Source organism: Arvicanthis niloticus, chromosome X (assembly GCF_011762505.2).
Source record: "Arvicanthis niloticus isolate mArvNil1 chromosome X, mArvNil1.pat.X, whole genome shotgun sequence".
Classification (NCBI taxonomy): Eukaryota; Metazoa; Chordata; class Mammalia; order Rodentia; family Muridae; genus Arvicanthis; species Arvicanthis niloticus.
This window is the reverse complement of record NC_047679.1, coordinates 898006-922372: the sequence shown is the minus strand read 5'-3', so window position 1 is coordinate 922372 and position 24367 is coordinate 898006. Positions and strand designations below refer to the sequence as shown.

The 24367-nt window shown below is 40.9% G+C and overlaps 1 protein-coding gene and 1 pseudogene across 1 annotated transcript; one reads left to right on the top strand and one right to left on the bottom strand.

The window, feature by feature from the left end:
* The first annotated feature begins 1139 nt into the window (after positions 1-1139).
* Positions 1140-13045, top strand: Rgn (regucalcin). Its single transcript, XM_034485347.2, has 7 exons — positions 1140-1296; positions 1788-1966; positions 3888-4070; positions 8808-9023; positions 10662-10793; positions 11289-11443; positions 12381-13045. Exons 2-7 carry the CDS (start codon positions 1804-1806, stop codon positions 12429-12431), a joined length of 900 nt encoding a protein of 299 aa, XP_034341238.1. The 5' UTR covers positions 1140-1296; positions 1788-1803; the 3' UTR covers positions 12432-13045.
* On the bottom strand, positions 12720-19463 carry LOC143435584 (L-lactate dehydrogenase A chain pseudogene; annotated as a pseudogene).
* Between the last annotated feature and the right edge of the window lie 4904 nt (positions 19464-24367).

The following is a 24367-nucleotide window of genomic DNA, read 5'->3' as shown; positions in this document are numbered from 1 at the left end:
GTGCTACCAGCTTGTATGAAGAATCCCCTTTGGTACAGGTACTTCACATGCAGCACGGACCCCTGATTATCGGTCCTCTATCACCACCCTTCCCCCACCCCTGCCCAAGCCAGTTTGCAACCAGAATCCCCGGTAGAAACGGGTCCTTTGGGAGCACTGCCCCCCACACACACACACACACATTGCTTGCAGGGCAGACAAACTTTGGGGTTAAGCTATTGCAAAAGTCCATCGTCTGATCTTGGGGCTTATCTAAGATTGATAGCATGAAAGCCCTTTGGAGCCTGGGCCAATTTTTAACAGCCAGTGAGAATGGCAAATTCGACAGTGCTGGTGGTTAATACTTTGAGACAGTTCTGAGCTATGTTCCCCCAAAACCCGCAGTTTATTCAAGAAAACGTTAAGCCACAACTTGTTTTCCTCCCCCCTCCTCCTTGGATTCATTTGCGACCCCCCCTTCCGTGGGACTGCTTAGTTCAAAGCAGTAAAATCCCTGGAGAAGCGTGAAGGTGCTGGTAATTTCCATCAGCACTAATGCTTACTGGAGTAGACTTGCACAGCAATGGTTTCTTCCCTTTCAAGGGAGAATTCTTGACTGATCTTTTTTTTTTTTCCCCTGATAGTTTTTTCTCTTCTCTCCTTTTCTCTTCTTTTCTTTTTCCCAGTTCACTGGTCTTTGGCCTAAAGTCCAAGCATAGAATGTTCTTTGCCTGTGGGGTTCAAGGCTCCCTGCCAAGCTGGCTTCATGCAAGGAAGCAAGATACAACTAAGGGGACTGTGAGTCCATCCACTCCAGTGGAGCCGGAGGTGTAGCTCTGTAGCAGAATACATTCAAGGTCCTAGTTCTATCCCAGCACTACCAGAAAAAAAAAAAAACCGTATACATCCCAGGGAAAATGCCCTTCACACCCACCATTGTCTGAATTGAAAATGAACATGAGTTAAGGTTGGGGATAGTGCCAGATCTTAATCCCAGGACCTAGCACACGCTAGGAAACTGTTAACTTAATTCAGTATATTATCACTGATAAACACGTTTCTAAAACTGACTGCCCCCCCCCAAGGAGATCAATAGCATGAATGAATGATGGAAAGGTGGCAGCATGAAAAGGTAACCTTCAGACACCCAGAGGAGCCACCAATGAGGGAGCTTCCCACCCCTTGTAGGTCAGGGTGCTGGTATAAAAAGCACTGTCTGATTAGCAGGCTTGCCAGGAGTCTTTACAGTCCAGGTGTGGATGGCGGAGTGTTTCCTTTGTCTTCTATCTTAAAGATATCTTGAAAAAAACTTCACTGGTAAGTTGACTGAAGATGTCTCATGCCATGTTTTATTAGCTATTTCTTCTTCCTAGAAACCACCCCCTGTCTTGCTGCCCACCTTGCTCCGATTGGGGGTTGGGGAAATACACCCACCTGTCTATTCTGATCCAATACTGGCATACGTCAGGGAGGTTTCAGTTTGTTCCCAGATTGCTGTGATAAAATTAATCCTATAATAAAACAAGTAACATTTTTGTCTTCTCGGTGCACATAAAACTTAGAATTTACTGTGTACAGAAATGCTACTTTGCGTACCTTAACTTAAAAGAATACTTTAGTGCTCAAAGTTCTAAATCCTATCTAAGATTTGAAAAACATGGTGCATATAGAACCGTTCGATGCAGGATTGCTGTTAATCTGTGATTTGTGAAAACTGTATCTGCACAGTGCCACACCTTAAGGTGTGCCTGCCATCTGTTCTGAATTTGCTCCATGTAACTGCCTTGTATTGGTTCTGTTTCTTTCAGTCCTTTTCCTAGGACCATGTCTTCCATCAAAATTGAATGTGTTTTACGGGAGAACTACAGGTGTGGGGAGTCCCCTGTATGGGAGGAAGCATCCAACTCTCTACTGTTTGTAGACATCCCTTCAAAGAACATTTGCCGGTGGGATTCGGTCAGCAATCGCGTGCAGCGAGTTGCTGTGGGTACGTATGAAAGCTCATCTCCTTCCCTTGCAGTGAGCCATCTTTTCCCAGTGCAGAGGGTAACATCACCCTGTTTGTCATTGCCCTGGATCCTTCTTGTTAAAGCCCAACTGAAAATGCTTTGAAACCATTTGAGTAGTCATGTTGGCTATGACTGTGATTCCATGTGTGATTCACTTGAACCCAAATGGGTAACGATGAATCTTCGATGCTTTTCTCATCTGCTTGTGTGGGTCACAGCGTTCCTAGCTTTCGTTGTTTTGGTTTGTGATGCTGTGCCTCAGGCAAGCTCATACTCATTGTGCCACATTATTGTTTTGATGCTTAGGTATCATACTGTCTCTTTCCTGATCGACTCAGATAATAGCATCCAGAGCTGAAGACTCCATTAGTGGCCAAAACTACCATTTAAAAAAACAAAAACCAAAACCAACAACAGATGTTAGATGTATCTATCACTCACTTCTTTGTGAAAGAGTTCTTAGGCTTCAAAAGCATCAACTAGGACTGTGTTCACTGCACAACCGTGGGATTTCTGACAGGACTCCCAAGACAGCTTTGCGGTTTAAGATAAGGAGTTTCTAGGGCTTTTTTATGGCTCAAAGCAATGGGCTGGGTGTGATTATCAGTACACAAACAAGTTTCTGGTTTTATTATTGGATTCATGGGAAGAGATACCAGGATTTTCCCCCAAATTACAGGAATTTCTGGTTCCTGGTGTCTTCCCATAAATCCAACTGAGAACTTAAAGCTTGTTTTCCCCGTGGTGTTGGGGATTGAATCCAGAGGCTTGTACATACCACGAACTCCATTCCCAGACTAAACGGAGCTTTGTTTAAAAAAATTGATTTTGTCTGTGTGGGAGTATTGGTCCCATGGCACATATGTTGAGGTCACAGGACAACTAGCAGGAGTTCGCTCTTTCTTTCCACCATGTGTAGAAGTCAGAGGACAACTTTAGGAGCCTTTCTTTCCACTATGAGTTTTGGGGATTGAACTCAGGTCATTGGGCTGGTGAGCCATCTGTTTTCTTTATAAGGCAAGTACTTGCTATATAGCTACTAAGGTTGATGTGGAACTCACAGATTCTTCCACTTCTCAAATGCTACACTAGGAGCAGCATCTAATTTACCTATCAATGTGTTTATAGCTTCAAGGAAAATGTTTACGCCTCCCTCCTCCTTGGTCCTTCATTCCCAGCATTCACAAAATTCCTACCCCTAATCTGCAAAGCTTCCTGCTCATAAAAAGGGTTTGTGTGTTAGCAGGAATTCAGGAGGCTAAGCTATCAGGAGATATCTCAGGCCATAGTTAGGATCCTTGTTAAAAAGGTTCTTTATAGGGTCTTGCATATTCCCAGGGCTCCCAAAGGCTTGCGTCAACTTCTGAGCAGGGCTTTGTGCTTAAGAGTATTTAGCATTAATGAGGTGCTTAGAAAATGTTTCTAAACAAATTCAGATAAATGAATTTCCTGTGACTACTGACCATGGTAATCTCTTTCCACTTAAAAAGAATATTTTTAAATGCATGGAAAAGTATTAAAACCAGATAAACTAGTAAAGTAAACGATATGGTAATATTATAAAGAGATAGAAAGATTGTTTTTCATTGCAGTCTAGTTGCATTATTTTGACCATGCATACTTTCAAAAATATTTGAGAAATGAGAAACAATTTATAATTAAATATATTAAAATAAGGACCTTTTGAAAATGGTATTAATTAGATATGGCAGTGTATACCTATACTACCAGCACTCAGAAGGTGGGGGCAAGAGGCAAGAAAACCCTCAGCTCCATGATCAGACACCTTCTTGGTACCATTAAAAGTTACTGGACCCCTTTCCTAAGAGATGTTACAAGGCACAATGACCTCTGTGTTTCGGGGCCACCAGAGCTTACCTGTTGACTCTGCCTCTGTAGATGCCCCAGTCAGTTCAGTGGCACTTCGACAGTTGGGAGGCTATGTTGCCACCATTGGAACCAAGTTCTGTACTTTGAACTGGGAAGATCAATCAGTATTTGTCCTAGCCACAGTGGATGAAGATAAGAAAAACAATCGATTCAATGATGGGAAGGTGGACCCTGCTGGGAGATACTTTGCTGGTATGATTTCTTATTTTTACCCCTATTTGCTGTCTTTGAATCTTGCTTTGTGTGTATCACTGTGTGTGTGTTTGTGTGTGTATGTGTGTTTGTGTGTGTATGTGTGTGTGTTGCTGTGGGATGGAACAAAAAACTATATATACTAGATAAGTGCCCTATCACAAAAAGTAACACTATATAATGAACTCTTCATCTCTCTATATACCCATACTCATAAACATTTTGTTCTTGTTTTAATATATACTATAACTAAATGTATTTCTCCACAGAAGCCTCTCTCTCTCTCTCTCTCTCTCTGTGTGTGTGTGTGTGTGTGTGTGTGTGTGTGTGTTTCCTAAGGAAAATGGCTTTTCTGAAATAGGGTCTCACTATGCAAACTTGGCTAGTCTGGAACTTACTCGATCTATAGATCAGGCTGGCCTTGAACTTACCTTAAAAGCCACCATGCCTGGTAAAAAAATGGCATATTCTTACATGAACACAATATAGTAAGGAACTTATAGAAATTTAGCATTGATTCATATTCCTGTTGTATCAACTGACCAAATAATGTCCTTTCTGGAATTTTCTCCTCCAATGAGGAATCTATTCTGGAATGACATACTGCACTTGTCTTTTCATCCTCTTAATATGGAAGATTTCCTTGCCCCCCCCTTTTATAGGTCTGCCATTTTTGAAGAATATGGTCCCACCCACCCTCTTTAATAATAGAATATTCTTCATTTTGTAGATGTCTGATGTTTCCTTGTGATTAGCTTGATATTAGACATTCTTGGCTGTGGAGGTGATGTTCTATTCTTCCTGGGGCATCCAGTTTGGAGGTACACACACCTCTGCTGCTCACTGGTAACGTTGAGGTCTATTGCATTCCTCTACTGCATAGCAACTGCTGTTTTGTTGCTTTAAGAAAAAGTTTCACTATGAGACCCAGGATGCCCTTAAATTTGCTATGCAGCCCAGACTTACATTGAACTTTTGCAATGCCCCTGCCTCCAGCTCCCAAGTGCTGAGCTTATAGACACACATCAATCACCGCACCTTACTATATGTAACTTTAAAAGGGTTAGTTCTCATCTACTTCCCATCATAGCTACCCTGGAAATCAGCCAAAGTTGGTTCACTATCTCTATTTTTACCTCCCTACACTGCCTTCTCATGTTGTTGGCTAATGCCCCTCTTCCTATGGTGACTCACTAGCACCACGAAAGGAAGGTAAGAGCTGAGAAACTGAATATATACTGGTCCCAATCTTTTCTTTTGGACTATGTAAAACCACAGATATCACCCAGTGTAGGTTGAACGATTAAAGATGGAAACCCATTAAGGTCTCTTTTTCAATAATTTTTTTTTTCAGATAGAGTTATAAAGTTGATCTTGAGTTGATAACACTTGTTATCCTAGCACTCAAGAAACTGAGGCAGGAACATTGCAACTTCATGGCCATCCTGGGCTATAAGAAGGAGAAAGAAGGCTGGAGATATGGCTCAGTGGTTAAGACCTCTTCCAGAGGTCCTGAGTTCAATTCCCAGCAACCACATCGTGGCTCAGAACCATCTGTAATGGAATCTGATGCCGTCTTCTGGTGTGTCTGAAGACAGCAATAGTGTACTCCTATGTATAAAATAAATAAATAAATCTTTAGAAAAAAAGAAGGAGCAAGCAAGATGAAAGATAGCTTTTTCATATGTCCTTCCATGTCTTCCTGTGAGGTAGCTAGCAAAGAAAGCATCTTTGAGAAACTGCTGAGTGACCCATCCTCCCCAGGAAACCCCTAGCTCTTGCCACTCGGGTTTGCTTCTCCTATGTGTAATCTATTTTCCCCTTCTTTCAAATGACGTATGAAATCGTAGCTTTCTGGTTTCTTCATTCTAATCAGAGTCTACTCTGGCTTCTGAGATCACATGATATCCAAGTCTATCTCCATGAATACTGAAAAGAATAATGACTTCAGTGAACGTAGCGCTTGAGAAGGCTACATACTCTGCTGTTGTTGGGCAAACATTCTGTAAGCATCAATAACACTCAGCTTTCAGTTCATCTATGCATTTGCCAACATCCTGTCTATTTCTGTCTACTACTGAAAGAAGGAAATTGATTGTTCCCAATGCAATTCAATACTTTTCTACCTCTTTTTGGTTATGACAAATTTTGCTTTGTGTATTTTCTAGCTCTACTAGTAAACATACACATTTAGAATTACTACGTATTGTTAGTGAATTGGCCACTTTAATCTGTAACTCCACTCTTTGCCATATGTAATGCGCCATTTTTCCTTCATTGTTTTCAAGCATCTTTATTTGACTGTGTTTTTCAGCAATTTGACCACAGTGTGTTAGGTATGGATTTCTTCCTGTTTGTTGTGTTTTAGATTTGCTCAGCTTCTTAAATATACTGAAAACTTTTACACTTTTCTCCAATCTGGGTAGTTTTGAGCCACATAATCTTCGAAAACCTTTGGCCTTGCACTCCTTTTCTCTAGGAACTCAACAAGGTATTAGCCCTTTTGCTGTCCCATGGCTCCAAGCTCTGTTCCCTTTTCTTCCAAGATGTTTTCCCTCTGTTCTTCTCTTTGCCTTACTTCTATTGATCTAACACTAGCTACTCTGCTTCTTTGTTCTTGCCAACACTCTTCGGCTAGTGAACTAGTTCAGTGCAATATCTGTTTTTGTTTGGTTATTCTTCTCATCTTTTACTACTTTGGTAATGTTTTCTATTTGAAGTTTCATCTCGTGACTATTTATAATTTTTTTCTGTAAAATTTGCATTAGTCTTTACCAAAGCTTTCCAACATCTGTGCCATATAATTTTCAGAATCTGTTGATTTCCTACACTGATGGAATCATCCATCATTCCCTGTGCTGCTGAATTTATTAGTGATATTTCTGCCACAATAATGAGATAAATGAGACAATTGACTTATGAAGGGAGAAAAGGTTATTCTCATACATGTTTTTAAAGGTTCCAGTCCATGATCAAATAATCCTATTGCTTTGGGCCACTGGTGAGGCAATATATAATGTTAAGAATGTGTGGTAGAAACAGTGTCAACTAACCAGACCCCTCAGAACTCCCAGAGACTGAGCCACCAACCAAAGAACATACATGGGCTGGTCTGAGGCCCCTGGCATATGTATAACAGAGGCTTGCCTTGTCTGGCCTCAGTTGGAGAGGGTGCACCTAATCTTGATGCCCCAGGGTAGGGGGATACAGGAGGGCACCCTCTCAGAGGCAAAGGGAGGGGGAGAATGAGATGAAGAACTGTGGGAGAGGGAACCAGGAGGAGGGGTAATGTCTGCAATGTAAATAAATAAAATTACTTATTAAATAATTAATCATTTAATTATAATTAATCATATTGTATTAATTAAATTTATTGATGCAATTAATAATTATTATTAAATAAATAAAGTAGAAATAAAAATAAATGTAAGGAAACAACAACAAAAGAATGTGTGATAGAGCAAACTGCACACCTTGCGAGCCAGCAAGAAAACGATGTCAACACTGGACAGTGTTCCACAATCCCTTTAAAGGCCATTCCCCCAATGACATGAAAACTTCGAATAGGCTCCACCCCCTAAAGAGCCACAGTATCCCAGGGTGCCAAGCCTTTAACACATGGACTTTTGAAGATATTCAACACCAAATTATAATACTAAATAATCCTAGACATTATGAATGTTATGTTATGAGACCCTGAACATTGCTTAAATAATTTAGAACATGTTATAGTTATTTCAGGAAGCAGCATATGTGTTTGGAAGAAGGCCAGTCATTCTAGCCTGCTTTGTGTTAGGTACAAGGAAGATCTGTCCCATATGTGTGCCTGTCAGCTAATGTGGGGCAGGAAAGTTCTACCCATTAGCTCCATTTCCAAAACCTTTGGAATGCTGATTACAGTCTGATCTATTTGATACAGGCTGAGGATGAACCTAGGAGTTCATAACTTTATCTATCTATCTATCTATCTATCTATCTATTTATTTATTTTTATTTCGTGTGCATTGGTGTTTTGCCTGCATGTATGTCTGAGTGTGAAGGTGTCAAATCTTGGAGTTACAGACAGTTGTGAACTGCCATGTGGTTGCTGGGAATTGAACTCAGGACCCCTGGAAGAGCTCCCAACCACTGAGCCATCTCTCCAGGCCTCATCAATATCTTTCAAGGGGTTACATTTTTACATATCGAGGGCTGTCCTCAATCTCCGCATCTTCCTCCTTCAGTCTTCAGAGTGCTAGGATTACAGGTGACCATCACACTCGGCTTATACCGTGCATTTTATTCAAATTCTATACTTGTGCTTAGTTGGAGAAAATGAGGTTAGTACATGTTTACTACTTATTTGAAACTATATCTCTAAATTGCTAGTGTGTGTGTGTGTGTGTGTGTGTGTGTGTGTGTGTGTACTTGAGACAGGGGGTTGTTATGTAGCCTAACTGGACCTCAAAGTCATGAAGCTGTTACAAATCACTACCCTATCTCATAATCTGAAGTATTGGTATCATAAATGTGTGTCACCACACCAAGCTTTTGGACAGATTTTCATTTGCATTAATAAGAAAGATAGTTGCCATCTTTAAAACACATCTAACAGACTGTTTACATTTGAGATTGTATAAAATTCTCTTGACTCAAATACTGAAAATGATCCTTCATGAGGAAGGATGGGGTTGTGTGCAGGGTGAGAATCTGCAGGACTGAGCTAATGGGGTTTTTTTTTTTGTTTGTTTCCCAAAGGCACCATGGCTGAGGAAACGGCCCCAGCCGTTCTTGAGCGGCACCAAGGGTCCTTTTACGCCCTCTTTCCTGATCACAGTGTGAAGAAATACTTTGACCAAGTGGACATCTCCAATGGTTTGGATTGGTCCCTGGACCATAAAATCCTCTACTACATCGACAGCTTGTCTTACACTGTGGATGCCTTTGACTATGACCTGCAAACAGGACAGATTTGTATGAACATCTTAATTATTTTTCATAATACCACTCATATTTTTGTATCTCCTTCAGCCATGTGAAAACGTCATTATTTGTCAAGTAGAGGACTCCTCAATATAATGATGATGGCACAAACTTTACTAAGCTGCCAGTGACTGTGGTCCTCAATACACCTCCAGTCTGGTATTTGAGACTAACACTGTAGCTGCACTAGACAGTGCAGATAAGCCTTGAAGTTTCCTTTCCATCACTAAAAAGGGCCTCCCTAGAGAATAAATCCTGCCCTATTAGACAGTGCCAAAAGGCACAAAATATACAACAGGATGTGATAAAAGAGGGAAGACTGAAACTTTTGGTTCTTGAGTCTTATTTGATCTTTAGTCAACCATAGGCAAGTATTCAGGGGCAAATGAACAACCTTTGAAATGGAAAAATAACAGAAAAGTGTTTCCAGGTTGGTTCAGTTCCATCAATGTTCTGTAAAATGAGCCTTCACTGGAAACTCCGAGGAAAGAAATTATTTAGAAGAATTTAGAAGGGAGACCCTGAAACTGATGAAAAGTGCCAGAGAGGAAGAGCAAAACCAATCATAAAAATGACTTGAAAAAAAATCCCAAGACTTTATGTAGATTTAATCAAGGGCAAACTCTTCCAGCACAGACGCTTTGCTCTGAAGTATGCAGCGCTCTTTTTATGGCTGTTCTTACCCAATTTCCTTACACATGGCTTTAACATTTTTCCATTATATTTCAATCTGATTGCTGGAATGACCTGAATTTTGTAGCTGGATGTTCTTCTGCACTGTTTTTGAGGTGCTGAGGATCAAACTCATTTCTTTGTGTGTGCACTGAGATGCAATTCTAGTGCTCTCCTCTGTTTGGATGGTCCCCTCCCTTTGTTTAGAAACTGTGGATCTTCTTTAAGCAGCCTGTGGACTTTAGAATGCCTTTCCTTTAAGAAGCAATCCCTTTAAATAGTTATTTTTGTTAATTTTTGTAGAAAGTAAGAAAAAGAATATGAGTCTTCTAAGGTTTTGTGCATACATTGTTCATATAGTACCATTTAAGTGCCTTATAGATCTTAGATTTGGTCAAAGTAGAAGTTTGGGGAACTAAGATAGTGATGTAATCACAGACTGAAGAATGTCTGAGATGGGTTTGCCAAGTCTTGGTTGAGGTTGGCCTCAGAAAGAGCTACCTATTGACTCTATGGTGGCCAATCTTTCAAGGCTAATCCTAACACTGAAGCAGGAGGATTACTTTAAGACTCCGAAGACACTTGGGCTACACAAGGAATACTACAGCCTTGGATGTAATATGAGACTTCGTCTCTAAATAAATCGTTCAGCTTTATTTGGCTTAGCAGAAGAAGAGTTGTCTAGCATACATAAGGTTCTGAATTCTATCCCCAGAACTGCTGCAAAAGAAGAAGAAGAAAAAGAAAGGAAAAAAGAGAAAAGAAAGAAAGAACAAAAAGGAAAAGAAAGCATTTAAATCTTTATAAAGACAAAAGGGAGTGAATCTATTTCAAATCGTGTATTTAAAAATCCTGTGTTCAGTGACCAGTATTTATAACCAGCTTGAGAGCTCACTGTTTGTCAGCATTGTGCGACTCACTGTTTGCTCGTGTTTTGTTTTTGTTTTTCAACCACAGCCAACCGCAGAATTGTTTACAAGATGGAAAAAGATGAACAAATCCCAGATGGAATGTGCATTGATGCTGAGGGAAAGCTTTGGGTGGCCTGTTACAATGGAGGAAGAGTAATTCGCCTAGATCCTGAGACAGGTAGGCAGGAGGCAAAATAGAAAATCCCACCCACTCCAGAAAACACCAGTGCTAGACACCATTACTAATACAGTTAGAGACGTAATAGTGGTGTTAACTGAATGATTTTGGAAATAAAGACAAAAGCTATAGCCCCAAATTTATCATTAAAACTTCTTCTCCTATGGAAGTAAGTTTCTCTGCCAAAACTCAATTGTCAGAAAAGGCACACTAAGTTAAATAAATACATAGATGGAAGCCAAGTAATATGGTGGCTTATGAAGCTAAGTGTAAGGAAGCTAAAACCAGAGGACGGTGAGTTTGAGGCAGCCTAGGCTACACAGTGAATACTAAGCCATGTTGGGTTCAGCGTACATTAACTAACTCCCTTCAAGGGATGAGTTCTGGCCTCCATAGTCTCTTAAACCATCCCTATTATCCATGAATGGTCCAGAAGCATTATTTATATTGGAAATTTCTAGAACTAAAATTTTAATAATGTATCTGGTGACCTAGGGAAAAGATTGCAAACTGTGAAGTTGCCTGTTGATAAAACAACTTCATGCTGCTTTGGAGGGAAGGATTACTCTGAAATGTACGTGACCTGTGCCAGGGATGGGTTGAGTGCTGAAGGCCTTTTGAGGCAGCCTGATGCTGGTAACATTTTCAAGGTGAGATGCTCTTTTTTTCTGTGTGTGTAGTGGTGTGGGGACACTGTGGAGGGTATTCTGTTAAAAAATAATTGAACGGTGCTTTTGCAAACCTCCAAAAACTATTTCTATTTATCATGTTAAGCTAATCACACTAGACTTAATTATTTCAGTTTTCTCAACTATATATTATATAAAGTGCAGTACTTCCAGTATTTTAAAGTATTTTCATGTTTCAATAGTATTTGTAAAATCATCTGATTGTTTTGATGTCCCAAAGAGATGTGCAGGTTTTTCACAATTTTTTTGTGGCAACAAACATTGATTTAAAAAAAAACATATACATTTTGAGGGCTGAGGGCTGAGAGCTGAGAGATGGTTCAGTGGTTAAGAGCACTGACTGCTTTCCAAGAGGTTCTGAGTTCAATTCCCAGCATCCACATGGTGGCTCACAACCATCTGTAATGAGATCTGATGCCCTCTTCTGGTCTGAATGCAGTGTACTCACATACATAAAATAAATGAATCTTGTTTTAAAAAGTAGAAAAATAGAAACACCTTTCTTGGCAGATGAGAACATGATAGAAATAAATTGTTTTCTATCAATGTGCATGCTTGCTCATTGGTCCAGAATGTATGTGAATGCCTGCTTGAATCATATAATAATAAATAATAATAATAATATAGCTTGTCAGCTAATTCTTTCTCATGATAGAAGATAAAACAGGGGCTGTTAAAGGTAGTTAGATATATTATTGTAAATCATAACTTGTTTGCCATTTGTTTGTATCTAGCAAGGTCTCACTATGTAGCCTAGACTGGCCTTGCACTCACAGCAGTCTTCCTACCTCAGCCACACAAGTGGATACAAGTATGAGCCACCAAGCCTCGTTTTCTAATGATGGTTTTGAAGACTATTTTATAATCTATCAGTTCCACTCTTTTTCTTTTTCAACAGATAACAGGTCTCGGGGTCAAAGGAATTGCCCCATATTCCTATGCAGGGTAAACTACAGCTCTTCCTTGCTGTCAGAAGAAAAAGCTTTGAAGATAACTGAAGAGTTAAGGGACTGAAATCAATGAACTTTGAATCTAGGTTTTTAATGAGGCGGTGATATTCTAGCATGGTTGCGCTTTAATTTACACTTTGGATTGAGTGCTGAGGAATGAACCTAAGGCATGGCATGGTAATGAAGAACATCGAGCATCAGTGAGCTACATTCCTGGATCCTCTACTGACACGGTTTAAAGGTCGAAGACTTCCCCCGGAGAATGACAAGTGGTTTTCACAATATACTCTAGACCTTCTATTAAAAATAATCCTGTAGAAATGCAAAAGGGAGTGTAACTATCAATCAGCCTGATGATTGCAAATTGCTCTGGGGGTTGAAACGGGACTGTGTCCATTCTTTTTCAGCGTTCCATACTTGCTGTGCATAAGGCTTCCAAAAATCAGTGCATAGAAACTTAGTGATAATTTATAATGACTATGTGATTCTTCATGTGTATTATTTTACAAACTAAAAGACTGCTAAAAAGAGGTTAGTCAAACACTGGGGCACAATCTGTGGGTTTAACTGCCACCTAGTGGCCATACAAATAAATGCATCATATTGCAAAGAATTTCCTTTCCATTGTTTCATTTTTCTATTCTCTCTCTTTCTCTCTCTCTCTCCCCCTCTTTCTCTCCCTCTTCCTTAAACTCCCTCTCTCCCTCCCCCCCCTCTTTCTTTGTGTGTGTATAAATTGATAAGAGAACAACTTATGGGACTCATGGGTTGAAGTAATTGAACTCAGGTGATACCTTTATTGGCTAAGCCATTTTACTTGCTGCTGCTGCTGCTGCTGCTTTCTCTTCCTTCACTTCCTTTTTTGAGATGAGGTTTCTCTCATGTAGCTCGGGTTGATTTTGAGCTTGCTATGTAGGTGAGGCTGGCCTTGCCTTGAACTCCTGAGTCTCCTGCCTCCATTTCCCAGGTGCTAAGATTACAGATGTGAGCCACCATGCCTATCTTGGAAATAATTTTTAAAGCAATATTGTTGGCACTATAATTAGTCTGCTCATAGTTAAAGTATACAAAGTTGTCATATATTCATATGTGTATCCTATATATTCATATCAACTACATAGACAAAATGAATCTGCACTGTCCACAAACATTTACGGTGTTCACCTATCATTCTTTTCTTATGCCCTTCAGCATGCTTGTACCCCATCCCCAGAATATCACTGATCTGTTTTCTCTCCCTTTCAATTTCAATTGACCTTAAAATTGGGTTCAGTCCCCAGTACACACATACACACACACACACACACACACACACACACACAACTGGGAGGTGTAATTTCTCCAAATTTATTGGGGTTTTTGCTTTGGTTTGTTTCTTTTTTAATAAAATGTCACTCTGTCATCCAAGCTAGCCTTGAGCTCCTTCTGCTTCAGCCTCTGGAATATTGGGATTACAGACATGAGCTACCACTACTGCTCCCAACTTCAGAATAATTTTAGTTATGTTAGTTTGACCTTCAATAATTTTTTTTTATTTTACTCATATTTGGATTCTGGGAATTGAATTTAGACTCATATTAAACATATGGTCAAGAACTGAAATGTGCATCATCCCATTGATAAATTCTTAAAGTTTTTAATTTAAAAATTTAAATTTTAAATTGAATAAAACACACTCCAATGTTAATTGGGATTCCTTTAAAATTTGTAGAATAATTTGAGAGAATCAGCTCCTGTATTAGTGACTTTTTGTTGCTGTGACAAAATATCTTACAAAACAAAGTTATTTATTTTGGCTCAGAGTTGGCAAATACAGTTGGTTCATCAAGGAGGGGAAGGCATGGCTGGATGGGAGGCTCAGATGGAAAAGCAAGCATGTGGGGCATATTGTATCTGCTGTCTGGGACGAAGGGACAAAGAATTCTGGTGCTTTACTCAGTTTCTTCTTTGTGTTCAGTCTAGGACCCCAGACTATGGAATTGCTTCACCTACATTCATGGTGGGTTGTTCTCCTTCACTGAGAAACACCCTCATACAGACTCCCAGAGGCCTGTTTCCTAGGTTAGTCTAAGTTCTGTTAAGTTGGCAATAGAGACTAAACATCCCATTCTCTTTAGTCTTTTCAGGCTTCCAACACATGAGCATGGCGTGTCTTGCTAATTATTCAATGTCTTTCATTAGTGTTTCATAGGTTTAAGCACATAGATCCTGTGTGTATCTGGAAAAGTTTGTATACAATTATTGTTGCTTTTTTTAAAAAAAATATTCAACAAAATTAACCAGTGAAACAATTTGAACCTAGAGTTGTTTTAAGATAGAGCTTAGTAATTTGCCAAAATTGCCCTAAATTATCATAGCTCAAGGGCTCCTACTGCTTCAGTATCCTAAGTAGCTAGGACTACAGACCTATATCTTTATTTTTGTTTGTTTCTAAATATTTGTAAATTTCTAGATTTTTTTTCTTTGTCAAATATATTAGCTTTTTAACATTTGTTTTATGAGTTCATTTCCCGCATGTATGTCTATAAACCACTTAAACGCCTGGTGCCTGCAGAGGCCAGAAGAGAATATCACATTCCCTGGAATTCAAGTTACCACTGGTTGTGACATGTGGGTACTAGGAATTGTATCCAACTCCTCTGGAAGAGCATGCAGTGCTTTTAACCCCTGAGCCATCTCTCCAACCCATTTTTAAATGTATATTACATTTTTCTTTGTTGGTTGTATGTGTGAGTGCACACATGCGCATACCACAGTGCACTTGTGGAGATGAGATGACAAGTTTCCAAAGTTTGTTCTCTCTTTCTACCTTGTGGGTCCCAGGGATCAAACTCGGGTTGTTAGACTCACTGGCAAGTCCAGCTGAGCCATCGCGCCAGCTCTAGTATGTTGTTTCATTTCCAAATGCTCAGAGTTTACTGTTATGGTCTTTGATATTGATTTCAGGTTTAATTCTCTCATGGACAGAGATTCAGGGATACATGGTAATTTGAAATTCATTCAAGTTGGATTTATGAGCTAGGTTATAGCCTATCTTGCTCATCTATATGCATTTGAGAAAAATGTTTGTTCTGTTTGGGGTAGAATGTATGTAAGTGTCCATTAGATTTAGGAGGTTCTTCTGTGTTTCTCTGTCTCTGTCTCTGTCTCTGTCTCTCCCCCACACTATGTGTGTGTATTCATGTGTTCACATATGCATGCAAAAGCACATACATGTGCATGTGGAAGCCTGAGGTCAAAATTTCAACTGTCTTCCTTGGTCTTACTCCACTTATTATTTGAGACAGGGTCTTTCACTAAACCATCAATTCACTAGGCTAGCTGGCCAATGAGCTCCCGGGATCTACCTTTCTCTGTATCCCCATCATTGACATTAACAAGGTGAGATATACTGCCTCACTCAATTTTCACATGTTGCCAGGGATCCAAATCCAAGTCTTCAAGCTTGATGGCACATTATTGACTGAGGCATCTCCCCAGGTCCTGCTCTTTCCATGATTCTGTCTTCTAATTCTTCTAACCCAGGAAGAAATGGGAAACTACAACTATAACTTTTCATTTGCCTATGTCTTTACTTGATAGGATAATTGCTGATTTGTGGATTTTGTCACTCTGCCATTAGGCTCAAATGCTTCTGAATTGTATATCTTCTTGGTGAATTGACTCTTCTTCAATATTTACACCTCTTGATCCCTAGTGATGTCTTTGCTCTAAAGTCCAATTTGCCAAGTTTTCTTTTGATTCATATTTATATCTTTTCATTATATTCTCAACCTCTTACTTTTGTGTGCATGCATGTGGTGCTAAGGCCTTGTGTATACTAGGAAAGTACACCTCCACCTCTTCGCCATCTTCCATTTAAAGTTTTAGTTTTGTTTTATGTATATGAGTGTTTTGCCTAGGTATATGTCTATGAAACCCATGTATCCCTGAATCTTCAGAGACCAGAAAAGGATTCCTGAAACAGGAGGTACAGATGATTGTGAGCCGTTATGTGAGTGTATGATATGAACCTTTGAGGGCAACCAAGTGCTCCTGAAAATTGAACCACCTTGCCAGGCTCTTACTTATTTTAAGCGTGAAAAGTTTATTTTGACGCATGGTTCAAGCGAACAGTCTATGAGGTATCTAGGTACATTGCCTCTGCCATAAAGAGCAGAGAGAGGGGGGATCCACCCACTTGCTTTTGAGCTGCCTGTATCATTACATTTGAAGTGACTTTTTCTCTTATCATATAGTATATCATTTCTCATCCTTCTAATAATCTGCATTTTTTTGGTATATGTAGACCTTTTTCACTTGGTACAATTATTGATATATTTGGTTTTGTTTTACTATTTGGTCTCTTCTCCCTGTTTTCCTGTTTCTTCTTCTTCCCCTTCCTTTCCTTCTTTTGGATTGTTCCCCATTGTTCAAGGTTTATTTGGTATTTTCCTTGGCATGACACTTGAGTGGTTAGTTCCATCATCCATATGCAGATCTTACATTTTCACATAATATTGCTATATACAGTACAGACACATATAATACATGAAATATCCTGTAGAACACTTATGCACAGGATATGCATAATGGACTTACACACTGGAGCCAGGTTATGACTAACTGGGAACTGGTTGGCCTAGTCATGTTTGGTGAGAGTGCGAAGGGCAGCAATGCAGCAGGCTCACTGGTAATCGAAACCTGCACACAGTTGTCAGTATGTCTTGGAGACAGTGGGACTGTCACACTAACCAGGTTACCACTACACAAGTACCACTTAGTAGCAGGGTAGAGCTGTGGGAACTGAAGATTTCCCCTCAGACCATCTTAACACAACTGCACTAACCACGGCTCAGATGAGAAGGAGACAGTGTGTGGTCTCCATAGAAACCCTGCTGCAGCCTGGACAGTGAAGCTTCTGGATTCCCCAGAGAGGATCTGCACTCTTCTTCAAATGGGCTTCCTCTTCAGGAGTCAGAGTCACGTTCACATCTGAGATTCCATTTTGTCCCAGGATACAAGGGACACTGAGAAAGACGTCATCACTGATTCCGTAGAGACCCTTAACCATGTTGGAAATGGGATGCACCCCCCCCCCAATGTTCTTCATTATGCTCTCGGTCAAGTCTGTCACAGAGAGGCCAAGGGCCCAGGATGTGTAACCTCTCAGCTTGATCACCTCAGAGGCACCATCCACCCACTGCTTGTAAACATCCTTCCACTGCTCCTTATCTGCATCAGTGCCCAGTTCTGGGTTCAGAGTCTTCAGAGAGATACCGGCAACGTTCACACCGCTCCACACAGGCACACTGGAGTCGCCATGCTCTCCCAGGACCCACCCGTGACAGCTCAGCGGGTGAGCTCCCAGCCTTTCTCCCATCAGGTAACGGAACCGAGCTGAATCCAGATGACAACCACTTCCAATAACTCGGCTATTGGGAAAGTTACTGATTTTTCCAAGCCACGTAGGTCAAGATAGCCACGGAATTTGAGACAATAAGCAGCTTGCAGTGTGGACTGTACTTCACAATGTTGGGAATGATGAACTTGAAGATGTTCCGGTTTCGCTGGACCAAATTGAGCCGGCTCTCTTCCTCTTGCTGACGGGCCCCTGCTGTGAATGACCAGCTTGGAGTTTGCAGTCACATAGTAGTCTTTGCTGGAGACAATTTTGTTGTTCTAAGAAAAAGGCTGCCACACTGGAGATCCATCATCTTTCCCATCAGCATGTCTTCCATGACATCAACAAAGGCAAGCTCATCTGCCTACAGCACCAACCATAACAACTGTAATTTTATTCTGGGGAATCTGTTCTTCCTTAAGAAGATTCACAATCAGCTCGTCTTGAAGGGTTGCTATCTTGGACTTTGAATCTTTTGGGACCACTAGTGCACAATGTGGGGTGATGGGCATGCAGCAGCATGGTCTGGGCTTGGCGACAGTGGCTCTAGCCCTTCTTTTGGATTTGTTTTGTTTTTGTTTTTGTTTTTGTTTTTGTTTTTGTTTTTCAAGACAGGGTTTCTCTGTGTAGCCCTGGCTGTCCTGGAACTCACTCTGTAGACCAGGCTGGCCTCGAACTCAGAAATCCGCCTGCCTCTGCCTCCCAAGTGCTGGGACTAAAGGCATGCGCCACCACTGCCCGGTTCTTTTGGATTTTTAAAAACAGATTATTGACTCTTGATTCCAGCTACATCTATTTGTATTTTTTGTTGTTCTTTTAAATTTTTTATGTGTATGAGTGTTTTGCCTGACTGTGGTGTGTGTGTGTGTGTGTATGTGTGTGTGTGTGTGTGTGTGTGTTTGTGTGTGTGTGTTTGTATTGGCATTGCATGTATGCCTAGTGCCTGTGGAGGCCAAAAGAGAATGCTGTTACCCAGTCATGAGCTACTATGTGGGTTCTTGGCATCAAAACCTGTTCCTCAAGAAGACCAGCCAGTGCTTTTAACCATTATGCCATCTCTCCAAACTTATATAAATTTTTAATGAGTGCTTTATGAATTTTAAATTATAGGGTTAGTGTTTCTTGTTTTGTTTTGTTTTGTTTTGTTTTTTTCAGGAGTTCTCACTGTATCTGAGTGGTCTGGAACTTAATATGTAGACCAGGCTAGAGTGGCTTCAAACTCACAAAGATCCACCTGCCTCTGTGTCCTAAGTACTGAGATTAAAAGAGTACACCATGAGTCAGAGAATTGCTAGGTAACCCTAGCTGGCCTCAAACTCAATATCCCCGACTTCCGTCTCCCAAGTGCTGGGGTTATAGGCTATAACCTCACATTGCCTGCCTCAGATAATGCCTATTTTGCAATCCTGGGGATGGAAACCCAAGGGCTTTGAGCATGCTAAGCAAGTGTTCTAATACTGAACTACACCCTTCAACCCATTTTAATATTTCTTCTCAGAATTGTCACGATTGCCTTTTCAATACTTTTTTCATAATAGCTGTCATATAATTATATATCAGATAATTCCAAAACCTGCATGATCTCACTCTTGACATCTATTGGTAATCTTTTCCCCACTTGAGTTGGGCATTTCAGTGTTTAGTATAGCGAGTAATTTTTCCTGGGCATTTTGAATACTGCACATGAGACTGGATCTTGTTAAAATCCTATGAGGAATGTCGCTGTCTGTTTCCATGGGCAATCTATAGAATCAGGTTGAAGCCACAGATTCCTGCAGTCATGGCTTCAATGTTAATTGCAGTTTTCATAAGCTTTGTTCACGTGTCCTGTGCATGTGCCACCCAGCAGTTAGGCTGGAGTTGGAGGGAGCTCCAGCTTTAACTCAGTTCTCAATCTGGTGTGTTGATAAGGATTTAGTCTCTGCACATACAGGTCAGGAGCTACGTTCAAGCCCAATCTGCAAAGGCCTCTTTATTTTGAGGGAATATGGTAGATCAGAAGCCCAGACTTGTGTCCTCTACCTACCTGAACCTGCTGCCAATAGTCTGGCTATTGCATTTTCGGTGAATGGTAATGTCTGTTATTCCTTTTTTCAATTTTAAAAGATATTTTTAAATGATGGGGGGGGGGAAGCATGTGCCTGTGGAGGCCAGAAGGCATTGACCCTGGAGCTGGAGTTACAGGTAGCAGTGAGCCACCTGATGTAGGTGCTGGGAACCACACTCACTCGGGTCCTCTGCAAGAGCAACAAACACCATTAGTCACTGAGCCATCTCCCCCCAGCCCCTAAAATCCTTTTATTCCCATCAGAGTCTCATACCTCCACTTGAATCCATGAAACAGGACAGCTTGTTCCTAAAATTTCAGACTCTTTTAAAGTTTACAGTATGGACACTGACCTGCATCTGTCAGACACTGAGTCCAGGGTCCTCAAAACCAGACACTAACACCTGACTCTGACTCACAGTCCTGTCTTCCCTGTCCCAGATTTCAGCTCTCCACATAGGTTACCAGTTTCTGCTTCCACTGCTCCCCCTCCCCTGCCCCCAACTGGCCCTACTGAGTCTCACTGTTCATTTGAAAAAATGAGTTCTGGTCTTTGCTTGTACAGACTCAGTCCTTACCTGTCCTGGCAGAAATCAAGTCAGGATCTCTGCCTTCGGAGGACAAATTCCAACTTGCACCACTAGTGCTAAGTTCTTCAAATCCTCCTCCAATGACTAAAATTGCATTCCCTCTCCAGATGCAAATTCCCAGCTTCAACCCTAAAGTCAAGTTCCCTCTCTGTTGTTTTCTTTACAAAATTCCAACTTTCACAAGAAGTCACTGACTCTGCAAACCCCACCTGTGGTGGTCAGTCTTAATCGTCAACCTGAAAGAATGTAGAATCACTGGGGGATTCATCTCAGGGTGTGCCTGTGTTTGCCAGGGTATTATCTTGATTTCGCTAAGCAATGTGAGAGCGCGAATCCTAATTGTAAGTGGACAAATTACTGAGTTGGGGTCTTGGACTGTATGAAACAGAAACAGGCAGCTGAATGTTAGCATGTACGCACTCCTTCCTCCCTATTTCTCTGAAGAGCTATTGGCAGTTAATGGGTGTTGAGAGAAGACAAATCATTTCCTTCAGTGATGTAGCCACTGGTAAGTTGTCCATGTTCCAATAAACAACCTCCACCTATGTTCATGCAAGCAATCCCAATTGACCTCGGTGGGTCGCAAAAGCAATCAAACAAACAAAAACACCTCATTACCAAATGGGTCAAAGAAGAAATCAAGACATAAATTTTTTAAAAATGTCCTGGAAAAATAGGTGACTTTGTGAGGGAGAGAGTACCTGGGTAGGGAGAAGGAATCGCTCAAGAATGTTCCACAAGAAGAGGGGAAAGAGTAGAGGCAAAGGGAAAGTTGGCCTTTGAGTGGCCAGCATTCCTGATCTGGTGGCAGATACAAGAGCCAAATTTTGTTGTAAAAGAAAACAAGTGAGGAGGTGGGTGAGATGAGAGGGATACGTGAGAATGAAAAAGTCTCAGGGAAACCACTCGTTTGTAAGCTAATTCAGAACTACAATGTTTTAAAGGAAGTTGAACCATGTATGGGGGGATAATGTTGTTTCCATAAGACATGGTTTATTTATTGGTTGATTTGGGGTTTTTTGAGATGGGGTTCCTCTGTGTAACAGCTGTGGCTATCCTGGAAACTTGGTTTGTAGGCTGGCTTCAAACTCTCAGAGATCTGCTTACCTCGCCTTCTGGGTGTTGAGATTTAAAGTGTGTGTCACCATACCTGTCTAAAACACAGTTTATTAAATGAAAATCTCCAGAGGCCCCTAAAACTACCTAGGCCATTACCATTACTTTTAGTTTCACACCCTAACTAGATGGCAAGGCCTTATTGATGATGACACCACACACCTTAGTTACAAGGCCAAATGAAATCAATCTGGAACTGACCAGTAAACGCCTCCCTACTGGCTAGCGCTCACACTGCTGGAAGATGCTATGCAGGCCGTTTGGAAAGAAAAGGCATCAATGGTCTATGATCTTATTCAGCACTGGACTCTGCATTCTACAATATGTGCCAGGTAAGATGTGCCCACTGTTGCAATAGCAGTATGACTGTTTTATAGAAGTAACCAACCACTTTCTCACTAGATTAAAGACCTGATCCACAGGAGGGAATTCATGCCTAGTACTATAAAAATATTCAAAATCCCATGGCGGTGAAGGTTGTGGTCCCTAAAGGGGTGCTATTATTCTCAGCAATGATCAGTTTGTTATGCTACCTCCTAAATACTTATGGTTGTGCCAATACATTCATGCCACTCTCAATCTTGATCAGGGAAGCTTTGTTTTGCAGTGGGCAGAGGTTAATATAGAGGTTCATTATTGGTCAAAGTTATCAGAATAAGTGTAAGTGTTCAGCCAGTAATAAAATATCTATATGAGGGCTGGAGAGATGGTTCAGTGTTTAAGTGCACTGACTGCTTTTCCAGAGGTACTGAGTTCAATTCCCAGAAACCACATGATGGTTCACAACCATCTGCAATGGGATCTGATGCCCTCTTCTGGTGTGTCTGAAGATAGCAAAAATATACTCATATAAATAAAATAATAAAATAAATCATTAAAAAAAACATCTATATGAACCTTCCACTCTAAAGCTCAGGAAACATTGCAGAAAAAAAAGTAAGAGCCAGAAGATGAGAAAGAGCGCTATGAAATGCTGTCATGGCCATTGCACTCCTGAACTCACAGCAACTGTGATTAGTCACACAAGACCAGCACAAGATGAAGCCAGTCAAAAATTCCAACACAGATAGAGGAAGGGCTCACAAGATACCATCCCTAGCTGGCAGTTGATGGCTTGTAGGGAAGGAAGATTCAGTTTTCTTTGGGGATGTTGCCACTGGTAGGTTGCCCATGCGCCAGTGGATGGCCACTCACCAATATGCATATGTAGAACACTAATTGAATTATTTAAAAATAATTTTAAAAAGAAAAAGATATGGAATCTGGAGGAGAAATATGTTAGGGTGTCTGGGAAGAGCTGGGGGTATGGGGAATAGACATGATCAAAATTACATTATATAAAATATGGAATTCTCAAAAAATAAATACAAACATTATATTTTAAGATTTTTTAAATGTTTGGGTATTTTACCTGCATGTATGTCTCTACACTATGTATGTACAGTGCTCACAAAGGCCAGAAGAGGGCACGGAGTCTCTTGGGACTAAAGTCATAGATAGTTGTGAACTACATACACTACAGCCTTTAAGAGTAAGATTTGTCTTCCTCCTGGGTATCTCCTCAGTTTCAACATGTGGCATGACCAGCACCAACATCTAGTCCAGAGTGAATGAACATATATGGTGAGGACCCCCTCCTCATTTTCTTCTCCCCTGATCAACTGGGTGGATTTGACTCCAGAGAGACTCGGTTTCACTTCTGTAAGTCAAGAGACTTTCTCTTCTCTGGGAATGCTGGAGCACAAAGTGATAGACTTGGGATTTTTGTGGGCAGAGATTCTGTTAGTTCCGAGGAATGCCTCTTGGGTTGATGTTGCGCCTTGGTCATGAGGTTGATGTTACACTGGGTCATGAGCCCTCTGGTTCCTCTGATTCACCCCTGGGATATATTCTGAGAAACTAATCTAAACTAATGAATAGACCCCAAAGCAGTGCTCTCAACCTGCCTAACGTTATGACTCTTTAATACAGTTCATTATGGGTGCTGGAGAGATGGCTCAGTGGTTAAGACTGCTCTTCCAGAGGTCCTGAGTTCAATTCTCAGCAACCACATGGTGGCTCACAACCATCTGTAATGGGATCCAATGATCTCCTCTGGTGTGTCTGAAGACAGCTACAGTGTACTCATTTAAATGAAATAAATGCATCTTTTTAAAAAGATATACAGTTTATCATGTTGTAGTGACCTCCAAACATAAAATTGCTTTCATTGCTACTTTATAACTGCAATTTTGCTACTGTCATTTATTGTAATGTAGATATATGATACACAGAATATCTGGTATATGACCCCCCCCAAAGGGTCTCTCAGGTTGGGAACCACTGACCACTTTTCTTGTTCTTTTTCTTTTTGTTTCTTGTTTTTCCCTCCTCCTCTTTCTCCTCCTCTTCCTCCTTTCCTGTTATTTTGTTGGGGAGTGGCTAGAGAAATGGTAGCATTGGGTGTTCTTGCAAAAGACCCACCCAGGTGTGGTTCCCCAACCCACTGATGGGGGCGGGGGTGGAAATGAGGATTCAAATACCATCTGCCACGCATTCTGTTCCTCTCATTCCAGAAAGTGGCAGCAGACAATGCAAAAATGGGGACAAGGGGAGAAGGTAATGAGGGGGGTCCTCACAATGTGTGTTTATTCACTCTGGACTAGATGTTGGTGCTGGTCACCCCACATGTTGAAATTGAGGAGATACCCAGAAGGAAGACAAACCTCCTTACTCTTAAAGGCTGTAATAATGGCCCCCTGTTTCTCACTGCCACCGCCTTTAGTTCAAGATTTATCAAAAAGTGATCTTGGCCATGAT

Excerpts from the sequence above, each read along its gene's own strand:
- Rgn (XM_034485347.2), top strand. The coding sequence starts at position 1,804 with ATGTCTTCCATCAAAATTGAATGTGTTTTACGGGAGAACTACAGGTGT. Across the intron at positions 1,967-3,887 it reads CGTGCAGCGAGTTGCTGTGG|ATGCCCCAGTCAGTTCAGTG; the intron begins GTACGTATGAAA and ends CTGCCTCTGTAG. Across the intron at positions 10,794-11,288 it reads TCGCCTAGATCCTGAGACAG|GGAAAAGATTGCAAACTGTG; the intron begins GTAGGCAGGAGG and ends CTGGTGACCTAG.